The following is a 12,195-nucleotide window of genomic DNA, read 5'->3' on the forward strand; positions in this document are numbered from 1 at the left end:
ATGCTTAAAAAAATTATTTATAATTTTTATTCATATTTCATAATGAATGATAATAATATAATATAGTGTTGGACATTGCTCCCACCATTCACTCCAACATGTCACACAAACATGTATTTATTTTCCATTTAAAAAAAATAAATTCATCCATGACGTGCATTATGTCTTGGAATAGAGTTAATTAAATGTGTTCACCCAACATTTAGTAACAAGTGTCTCTTTTCCCAAATAATTTGTAGATATTATTTACCCTTCCTACATTCAACCCAAATAGACCTTATGCCATTGATCTTTGATCATCCAACAAATCGTAGTCCACGATATTCATTGTCAAAATGAGTGGTGGGTCTTATAGGCTACTTGGCGTTGTCATGTGACATGTAAGACATTACATTAAGAAAAATATGTTTTATTCATTTGAAGGCTAACAAGACACCACAATCTATCAACTTTTGGTAGTACGGTTGTGGAGATGTTTTACCTTCACAACTTTTACCCACAATGGAGCCCATGCTATCAATCATTGCAAACATCCAATGCTCATTACATTTTATTCATTTTTCTTATACAATGTAATTAATGTGTATATTTAAAACATGTAAGATTATAAAATAGCATATTGGTTAAGAATATTGTTTAGAATGTCTACAAATTTATTCATTTGGTCATACAGTTGATTACAAAATCATTGATAAATTTGATTGGGGATTCTACCACTAATTATCTAATATCAAAGTGAACATTAATTTAAAACCTGATGGATTTGTGGAAAAGTAGTGCATATGGATCATTTTAAGATTTATTAGTTATTAAGCATTTTATCTAAATTTGCTAATGATTCACAAAATCACTCATAATTTGGTTTGGTTAATTTTAATATTCACAAATTATTAGCTAAGTAATGCATTGTAATTTCAATTTTGTCCATTATTACACAAAATTTTAGCCATTTCATTCACAAATTGGGATCTACTCAGTGCAAAAGAATGAAACTCAGAGAATTTTTTAAATCTGTAAAAGACAAACCAAAACAAAGTTGTGAAGAAACTTTAAAGCCAAAATGAGATAGGTTGTGAGGTTCTAGGGCTGTACACCAATGGAATTCAAGAAATAAAACAAAAAACAAAAAACCTTCATTTCAAAATAGCAGGCCATAGGGTGACGGGTCATGGGTAATGATCTTTGGCTTTCCTTTTGTCTTAGCAGAATTCTTTAAAGAGGATACACTCTCAAAATTCATATAGTCACTCATAGACTGGCAATTCATCCAAGAGAAACCATTTCAAAAGAAAATCCCTACCAAACTACACACATTTCCTATGTTGCATCAATTTCCCTACATTTAGGTTCAATATAAAAGCTCACTTGGCCACATTTTGGCCTAGCTAGGAAAAATTCCTTCACCATGGGCTCCCCACCCCTATTTCTTCAAAGACAACCTAAATATGACCCCCCCAAGATTTTGTCTTTAAGAATATTTCTTAACAACATAGCCAAGTCATCTCCTCTCAAGTCCAAAAGAGACACAAAAAACTAGGACACAATATTTGTGTTGACTCAGTATCTGCAAATTCAATTTCCACAACCTCTCAACCCAACACTATCCTCACAACCTCACTCCAACCTCTTTACAAACTGATGCTAGCACAGCCCAAAAAGGCCTTTTGGCCCCCCTTAATGTCAACTAGATAGGAGTTTCCATCTTCAAAAACCAAAATATCATATTATACAACCTAAAGAGTTGAACCAAAGGCACACTTTCAACCACCGACAACTTCTCTACACTATCTACCAAAGGAGAATTGAAGAAAAAAGAACAATATATCATCTATAAAGTCCTTGAATCTCTTAACTCATTCTCAAACCTTATTAATTTCTTGGTCCTTCGAATTTTTCTAAATCATTTATATCACTCTAAATTTTTACCATAGATGCAAAAGTGCAAAATTAAAAATATTGCCATTTAGTGGTGCGCTGATCACAATTAAGAATATCAATTGGAACTTAATAGTGATAAGACATTTATTTATTTATTGTTATTTAATGTCCAAAAAGATAGTGTAACATTGTTGTTGATCAATAGTCTACATAACCTACTAACCAGTTGTAATCAATGATTAAGGTTAAGGTCCGTTGTTAAGAATTGATACGTGCCTCCATTTCACACACTTTCTAGAGAATTGCATTTCCTTCAAAGGGCCAAAATAATATTTAAGTCATTGATCTATGATCATCGAACAATCATAAATATTACATTTAAAATGGTGAAATGGTGGATGCAATCATGCTTATTGATACAACATGCAGAGCCTACAAACAACTTGGCAACAAATCAAGGTATTATATTCTCAATGTGATGTTGCATCAATTAAATTAATTATCATTTGGCATTGGCTCATCATGACAAGACACAACTCATGGAAATTGGCTATTTTTATAATGTGAATTTTCAAGGGATTGAAATTTAAAAACAATGTCAATAAAATACATGTACTCCCATTAATAAAAAAAGATTAGCCTAGTGCTATTAATGTGATATTAATATGCTAGTTTGTTACATGGGCCAACACCCTCTTGCTCCTAATGATCAAAAACAAAAGATTAGCATAAAAAGTTTCACAATTTTCAAACGGATTTTTTTTTTTGTCAATACAATGAAATATTTTTCCCCTTACACAAACTTTTCACCAATCCACTTAAATATTACAGACATTTGTCTAATTTATTTAATAGTTTTTCCCCAAACAATGAAACATCTGCCACAATTTTCTAAATTTTTCATACTATTTTAAAAAAATGGTAATACAAATTATTATTTTTCCTTTCATTATAAATTTTAAAATTTTTGAATTCCCCATAATTCTACACTTACACTTAACCAAACAAGGGTTTCTTAAAGTTATCCCTAATCATACTTAATGGTATCCTTCAATTTCAAAGTCAACTTCTAATTAAGTAATAATTCATTTTTTAAAACTTTTGCATGAAGCTTTAATCATTGCCCTAGGGTTTCTACATATTATATTATAGCTTCTCTTTCAGCTAAAATGATTTGTTAGTTTCTTCACGTTTAGATATTCAATGTGAATGAATGAATAAAGGTATTTTAATGATGTCATGAGACGAGCCAGCCTTTGGGACCCTTTTCATGTAATTTTCAATGTCAGCCTGCCAGTTATGAATATGCTTTAAAAATCTCAGTGTTGTATGTAGTCTTGTTTCCTCAAAATTCTGGGGTAATTGGCCCTCCTTCAAATTGTCCTCAAACTACTGCTAGATATCTTGGTATGTTGCACACTCAAAGATAAAGTGTCATTCCATTTTGACACATCCTTAAACTATAGTAGATGCATTTTCTTTTTTCCCAATCCTCCTTGGGCACTATCCACCTCCTTGTCTCACATCGTAAATGATGGGATTCCGTTCGTAACTGCACCACTAACAACCTATTTTTACCTTTCATATCTACACAAAGGTAATCTTTAATCACATGGGGTTGAACTCTTTCACATAGAGGGCCTTTTTCTTCCCTAATTGTTTTGTCCACATTACTGCTTTAAATTTTTCTTGCAAGAACCTTTTTATCTCTTCATTGGTGTTGGGGTGTTCTAGTATATTAATGTCCCATTTAATCAATCATTTTTCGTTTTGCTTCATCCACATTTTCTTTCTTCAGGCTAGCCCCTCTTCAACCACCAGTTTGGGCCATCACTGCTTGACCATATTTTCCACCTTGTTTAAATAGCGTAAAAGACGTATAATCACAAAGGCTTCCATTGGGAACATCCCTACTTCAACCAAGAGGATCTCATATGGTATGGTTGATTTGACTTTAAGGTTACTAATGATGAAGTCCTTTTGTATTCTTTCTATTTGCTTCCATTTGTACTTGGATAGGCTGCTCCCCAAAACCTCGCACCCATATAACACAAGACAAGTTTTGGTTTTCCAACCCCAAAGCTCCACCCGTCTACATCTGTTTTGCAGCAAAAAGGAAGCCCTCCAACCCCCTTGTATCCGCTTAGCTCTACAAATTTCCCAATTGAGCTTCTTGTTAAAGTCTATACCCAAGTATTTATACTCTTCCACAATCTCAAGAGTAGTTCCTTCAAATGGGAAGCGACACTCTTAACAAAGAGTTAGAAGATTGAACATCGAATTACTGGACTGCTACAACTTCCATATCAATATGCTCTTTCAATGTTCTTATTAGAACACAATTTTTTATTCACAAACATTGGTTACAAAATTGCAGGAACAAACTGGCAAGGTGTTACATGGAAATGTCAGAAATGGGGCAATAATTGCCTTATTTTACAGTGTATCAGGAAAGAATTGCAAAGATAGAAAAATTAAGCCAGCATGTGGATGGCATGGAGATCTCACTCTTCTTCAAGACATTCATGTAAAGATGACTGAAGAAATATTTTTTTCTAAGTATTAAAAAGCTTGCGAAAAGGGCCTTCCTTTTTATCTTTAGCTGCTTCAGTCAAAGCTAAGAATCTTTTGAAACCGGTGGTAGCTGCACCCCGACCAAGAGCAGCAGCGCGTGTGAGCACATCTTCATGATTGGCTATAATTGAAGGTGCAGTAGGAGATGGAGAAGCTTGTACTGCAGGTACAATTGATGTTTGTGGGATATTGATACCACTGCCATGCCTGCTAAAATCATCTAACAGATTCTGCTGCTCAACTTTCTTCAAGCCCTGAAAACAATTCACATCAAATCAAGAACAGGTTCAGTTGAAAATAGACAATGAGGTTGTTATCTTGTATCAAAATAAATTATATAAACTATGATAGCATCAACTGCTTTCAGACAGAAAGGAAATAGCATATGGAGTATTGTTGATAAACCTTGAGATCAAGAATCCTCTGGAAATCTGCAGCTGTTCCTTCTGGAAGGAGAGCTCGGTACGTGTCTGCCACAGACTCCATAGGAGATAGAATTACCTAGCGCATTCCAATAGGGGACTTCAGAGTGATTTCAAATATTTACTATCAGGAGTATTTTGATTGCAGAGAAAGCTCAATAAATTTTGGTTTTAAATCACAAGAAATGGATAGAAGTTCTCAGAAATATCTTGATGCCAAGCAAAAAGTAACAGAATTCCATGCACAGAAAAATTAGTCACCAAAATGAAGACTCCTCGCCAGCAACTAATTTCAGACAAGCACAAAGTCTGGCCAATTGAGAGCCTAAACACAACGATAGTCACACACAATAAAAGTTTGAGCCAAGCATGAGCAAACAAGAGCATGTGAAAAGCCACAAACAGCTCGACAAAGGTAAGGAATGTTTGTCACAAGAGGAATGCTTAGTTTTCCATATGGCATGGCTGCTAGTGAGTACATTCATTTACTAGGCACAGCCTCTCAATCAATGTGACGTGTGCCTGTGAATATTATAGTGTACCCTGCCCATATAATTGCACAAATCAGCTTCTCTTGTTCTCTATCACAAATTTTTGAGTCTCTTACTTTGTTTTTAAATTTGAATTCTCTAGGTTAATATAATGTTCATAGAAACCAATATCCTAATTGACTAGTCGAAATGTTTTAGCATAGATGACAAAAAGTCAAAATATATGGCAATGCACATTTGATCCAGCCAATAGCTCATCTACCCATGAGCATTCCCAGAGTGTGCTAGAATACACACTCCAAGAAACATGACTATATGATTCAAAAGTAGATGAATATTAGAGCTCATCTAACCATGAGCATTCCCGGAGCGTGTTAGAATACACACTCCAAGAAACATGACTATTTGATTCAAAAGTAGATGAATATTTGTTTTTTCCCCATCACAACCTTAGTCTTTAGATACAATAACTTATAAGTAATGGAAAGGTTGTGATTTTGTTTGTCAATTGTAATTATTGTCTTTCACAATTTGCAATTATTATTCGCATTCTGTATAGGACTTGTAAAACTAGGCATTCAATTTAATTATATTCAGTGGCAAGGGTGATCAGCCAAATGACCTTGACAAGATCCATCCTAGATTGGAATGACTCGTTGATAATAGATACTTTTGATAACTTCGTTGAGGAATAGGTACAGCTTGCTACTTCTTACGGGTACAAATGATAGCACCTTCTTCCAAACTGAAAACGTTCCCAGATGTAGACGTTTTGTCATCAACACAGCCCCCCTAGTCTGAGTCTATGTAACCGATGACTCGGACATCTTTGCTTTGTCCATAGAGGATACCAAAATCAGGATTGCCCTTGATATACCGCAGGATGCATTTTGTTACAACCCAATGATCTGAAGTGGGAGTTGTCATGAAGCGAAATATGTAACTCACTGCAAAGCTAAGATTAGGTCTAGTGGTGGTGAAATATATCAAACTGCCCACTACTACTAGTTTTCTAGAAGAGGATTCATTCTCAACAAGAAAATCAGAATTGATAATAACTTGAGACCAAACTCCATAGGTGTAGATGCAAGTTTACAATGCTTAATTCTGAAATTTTACAGCAAAGTCGGTGCGTACTTAGACTAAGAGATGAAGATGCCATGTGACTACTGCCAAACTTCAACAACTAGGCAGCAATGAAGAAGTCCAAGTTTGGTCATGTCGAAAGACTAAAAGATAGTCAGTTTGATTCCCTGAATCAATGATTTAGAACTGCTAGTGATAATCAAATCATTAACATATATGACTAGAATGGTCATATCACTCCTAATAGTCTTGATATATAAATTTGAGTCAAAAGGACTCTTTTGGGAACCCTAATCTGGGAGTTACTTGTCAATCTTCATGTACCATGCCCAAGTAGCCTGTTTGAGACCATAGAGTGCTTTCGCCAATTTGAGTACCTAGTGTTCTTTACCAACATCCTTGAATCTAGTAGGTTGCCTCATGTACACTTCTTCCTGTAACTACGATGGTGCTCATCCTTGCAATGGGAGCAAGCACTAATCTGATGGTGCTCATCTTTGCAGTGGGAGCAAAGGTCTCTTCATAGTCAATTCCTTCCTGCTGAGAGAAGCCTTTGGCAACAAGACGAACCTTGTACTTATCTAAAACACCATCAGCTCTGTATTTGACTTTGTAGACCCATTTGCAGCTGATGGATTTCTTTTCTAAAGGAAGATCTGATAAAACCCAACTGTTGAGCATTTACTATCTCTTAAGGATATTAATTTATTTCATTACTAAACATTAGGAAAGAAAGCCTTTTAAAAAATATTTTCTTAGGTTCAGTGACCTCTATGTTGTAAGAGATTCACAGCCTAGCTGACAAAATTCTGTGGCCCAGAAGTCACTTCGTTGCATATAATGGCTGATCGTATCCTAATAAGAAATTTGAGCAGAGTATTGTTGAACAGCGTGCTTCTATTAACTCCATTTATAATATTTATTCAATCTTGAGGAAACTCTTTTACTGAATCTTGTGAATTTTAAAAATATCATTCCCAATTTAAACTGTGTTTTCCATTGCAGAGATAAATGTCCATTATTCACTAGGAAGCACTAAAGGGTATAGCAATTGAACTACCAAGACACAATTTCTACTGTAAATATCCATGGATTGCTCAAATGATTTTATCTCAACTGGTATGCATTTACCTTTAAAAGTGCCTCAGCTTTACCCATCTCACGACCAACAAATTTCGTATAGCCAGGGGAAGCAGCATTCTGCAAAAAATCATTAGCATTTGATTCCTACCATGCTTGAAGAAAATTGATTTGAGCAAGAATATTTGTTTCTGTAAGGTGTGAAAGAGTTATGCTACCTGTCCTCCTATTGAAGGGACCTCTAGAAGAATGGTTTTCACTGCATGTGTGTCGAGTAACATCTGTAAAATAAGTATTAAACCATTGTTGTATTAGATGGAATTAACTAGACATAAAAATGAAAAAGTTTGAAGCAGGCTGACAATCCAACAATATGTTTCTTTTTCAATTCAAAATTTATTTTCCTTTAAACTCAATTAAAAGAATAAAATAATAAGACATTTTATAAATATAAAATTGTTCATAAAACCTTTTAAAAGACTTCAGATGGATCCAGGCAACACACAAAATCTAACTATTTGGATAAAACCTAAGTTACCGATTTGGGTTCAAGGACGAATTTGGCTTCGAGTTGGGGTTCGCCAGTTCAGGCAAAAAACAATTTCCCATTTGGGTTCATTGGTGGGTTCGTGAGTGTGTGTGTGTGTGTGTGTGTGTGCATTATATATACAAAAAAAAAAAAAGAGAAACGTGCATAATTGCAAAACTTAGTCATTTCTTAGTATGAATATATATTGCTTGATAATTGATCAATGCCAAATGTCAAAGATAAACATTAAATACCCGCATACCAAAATGAGAGAGCAAATGAGTGATGTTTTTTTATTAGGCTCCTTTTAGGGTTGCATAAAAAAACATTATTTTAGTTGTTTTATTTCATTTTTTGGACCATACTGCTGTGGGTCTTCATGGGTTTGCCCAGATTTGTGCCAGCAAGGACCTGGATGGACCCACAGTCCAAAATCCGGACCTTGCCCGAACCCGGACACGAATCTGGACCTACACGAAACTGGATCCGAATCTGGGCTGCAGGGTGTGAACCTGATAACAGAGGATAAAACCACATGATACAGTAAGGACTACATGAATTCAGGGTGATTTTAGCTCAAGAGTACAGTTTGACCTAAAAGAGATGGATCAATATACAAGTTTTCCACTTGGTGTGAAATAGAATCTAAACAAACAAAATGCTAAATATTTGTTATCCTTTGTGTTAATAAAGTAAGCGTATCTATCACAAGAATAGCGAAAAGAGATACTCAATGCAAAAAAAAAAAATTTATGTCCATTAATATTCCATGTGCATTATATTTATTTCCTTAGAATATTTATTATTCCAGTTATTGTTGATACTCGTCACAGTAACATTCTCAGAAAATGTTGTTATATATGCAGGTGGTGATTAGAGAGCTGTGAAGGTCAACTTCTTGTCTCATTTCCAATGTCTCCATTTGGCATGTATATAAAGCATCCCTGCTATCCTGATTTTAATGCCTACGATCCTCCTACTTTAATTGGTTAAGTTACAAATTATAGACATCTACAATACACTAAAACTAAAATCCAAACCAAGAAGAGAAATGCAGACATTTTTATATTGGCTGATGGTTGCCAAACAGAAGATAGTTATTCATACACTGACAAATTCATAGCGAAGCACAAGTGTTCTTAAATTGTAACAATTTAATATATAAGCTTTGCATCATCCCCTTGCAGAAAAAAATTGAATTCATAGCTGCATAGCTAACTACAAAACAATACAAAGCCATGTAACATTAAGGAAAGTTTTCAATCTTGTAGATATAACACCATGATCATAACCTGATAGTTCACGTTTTAAGAAAAAGGGACAGATTGAGAGCCCTGGAATGTGGAGCTGCATCATAGCTAGCTTGAAATCAGCAATGTATATTTCAATTACAAGTAAAAAGGAGAGGACACAGTCTACGGTAGACGCTATTATCGCCCAAAGGATAGTGGGGAATGAAAACACTACATAATGGACATGTATGGCAGTAACATGTTGATATGGCACATATTTGCAAAAATATTATATTGAGCAACAAAAGCATAGGAGATAGTGCTGATCTTCCTAAGATCGCTGCAAATGTACTAAGCATTGCCATAATATTTGGTATGTGTTCTCCAAATGGCAGCAACCTGCTATTTAAATTGAGAACAAGCCATGAAGAGACATGTCCCATTAATAGGACATGTCTATTCTTTAGTTATATAATTAATGTAATAAAAATTTAATCATTGTTGTGTGTGTGTGTGTGTGCGCGCGCGTGTATATATACATATTTCTCATATATAATTATATATAGGTTTATCCGACAGAAGCTACCAAACATCAACACTCCCTCTTAGCTAGGAAGGATAAACACACGTATTATCTCAAAATAATTCCAAGTTAGCAAGATTAAGGATATCTTTGATCAGAAGATATCTATCATTTTGATATCACATTTGACATCATGAGTATTGGCCTTCAGAATATATGATATTTCAAATACTCTTAATAATGGTCTCCAGAGTATCAACACTTGATACTCAACATGTACTCAATAAGGTAATGGTCTGCAAAATATCAACATATGATATTCACCATTTTGATATCACATTTGAGTATTGATCTACAGAATATCAACATATGATATTCACCAAATACTCTGAGTAATGGTCTCCAGAATGTCGAGATGCAAGATATTCACCAAGTACTATAAGTAATGGTCTCCAAAACATCAAGTTGCAAAACATTCAGCATGTACTCAAATTTGGTGTTTATAAGGTATGCGCACACACATTCTCATAATGCTTACCACATAAACATCCACCATGCAAAGCATAATCTATCATGATTTGCATAGACATCGTAAGATATCCATCATAATAGAAAATTAAGTTATTGTATGATCACCACCTTTCAATAACTTCTACAAATACAAGTGAAAGCATTTGGAAGTCATCACTTCCTCATGATGTACATAGGGGGTAGGCCCATTAAAATCACATAGTCACGAGGTATATTCATGAAGCACAATCCTCTTGACTACTACAATTGATCACTGGAGAATCCATCTCAACATGGTATACTTCCTCTGAATCAATATGATTGAGATCACCGAAGGTTGACTGAATCATATTCTGTATATGCTCCTTCAAACGAATGTGTCAGACTCCCTCTAAACATCAATCTTCTGAGCTCCTTTACCTTTGAAGAAGTGTCAAACTCCCTCTGATTCTAAAATCAATCTCCTTTTACCTGTAATAACATTCTCGAAAAAAAAGATCAAGGCAAATAGCTCTTATAACATGCATTGAAATACAAAAATAATTTTACGGAATGATAACATCATCTCAATAAAATATAGATAATATCTAATTAAAATATATGCTTTGAACATATGCAGATATTCAATTCCTCAATATATTTTAATCTATATTTTAAACATATTATTTGATATACTTTATCACCCTGTATAATGTTTTCATTAATCCTATTATATATATATATATATATATATATATATATATATATATATATATATATATATATATATATATATATATATATATATATACAACTGATTATTAATAACAACAATGTTGGTATAATCATATTATACTTACAAGGATAATTTCTTAATCTTACTTTCACATTGTATAGCATACCTCTAATTCTCGTGACTTACCTTACCCCTATGATGATGTGGGTCCCATCCAAACTTAAGTGATGCCTTCCTTTTTATCACCCTTCTCGACACGTGACTCAATATGTCTACATGGTGCCAAGCAAGCATATGTTATAAACAACGATGGAAATAATATAAGATTTACATCGACTTCCATATAGCCTGAACAGATACGAAGGAGAAAAATACACATGCTTCTAAAAGGTGACTTTTTATAGCCACAACTTCAAAGTATCACAAATGAGATATTGTATTGAGTCTCACTATTCCTGTGACATTAGAGTATGAAAATTCTCCAAATTCCCATGAATCAATCACTCTTTTATTTTTGGCAGGTAATTTCAAAAAAGATTCTCACGACGCAGGCTTCAACATATAATATTTTATGTTTTAATTTTATTCTATAAAATATGTTCACCAATTAATCATGTCAAGAACTCCTTGTAATCCACCTTTGTATTAACAACAATCTTAAGAACACTAAAATTCATCATTCCTGTATTTTAGATGCACTCAATAACAATGATATCAAAATCTGAAACGACTTTGATGCACACAAATTTATGCTCTCCAAAACGTACTTCTAAGCACCATTATCATCATCTAGAAACACAGGTTAGAAAATGAAGCCAACACCGATCACCAAAGCAAACATATGAATCAACATCCGAGGCAATATGAGGGTTCCAAATCTCCTCAAAAATGAGGCTTTCACAACACTTTGAAGATTGCCCTAGCCCTATTCCAAAGTTATATTTTTTGCAGAAGCTACACATTCAGCTGCACGGGCCCCTTTCATGCTGGTGTAATGTAAATGATATCATAATTCTCGTCTCAAATGAAATTGTTATCCACCATATGTGATTCCCTGCTCATCAATATTTAGAGATACTGTCAGCAATTTCCACGTGAACAGTAGAAGTATCAATGATTATGCAGGTTGATGTTATCTAAACCAGAAACTTGATT

At 34.2% G+C, this 12,195-nt stretch overlaps 1 protein-coding gene across 6 annotated transcripts in view; it reads right to left on the bottom strand.

Annotated features, from left to right (window-relative positions):
• Positions 1-4,190: 4,190 nt before the first annotated feature.
• Positions 4,191-12,195, bottom strand: part of HIT1 (Membrane trafficking VPS53 family protein) — a 262,895-nt gene continuing 254,890 nt past the window's right edge. For all 6 annotated transcript variants that reach the window (XM_089821981.1, XM_089821985.1, XM_089821986.1 and 3 more), the window contains exons 23-26: positions 7,750-7,812; positions 7,583-7,651; positions 4,858-4,953; positions 4,191-4,706 (exon numbers count right to left, since the gene is read on the bottom strand). In XM_089821981.1, coding sequence (XP_089678107.1) covers positions 4,434-4,706; positions 4,858-4,953; positions 7,583-7,651; positions 7,750-7,812 — 501 coding nt within the window. In that variant the 3' untranslated portion in view covers positions 4,191-4,433. The remainder of the gene's footprint in view (positions 4,707-4,857; positions 4,954-7,582; positions 7,652-7,749; positions 7,813-12,195) is intronic.

This window comes from Cupressus sempervirens, chromosome 3 (genome assembly GCF_028749045.1).
Source record: "Cupressus sempervirens isolate cs-2001-9-10 chromosome 3, ASM2874904v1, whole genome shotgun sequence".
In the NCBI taxonomy this organism is placed as follows: Eukaryota; Viridiplantae; Streptophyta; class Pinopsida; order Cupressales; family Cupressaceae; genus Cupressus; species Cupressus sempervirens.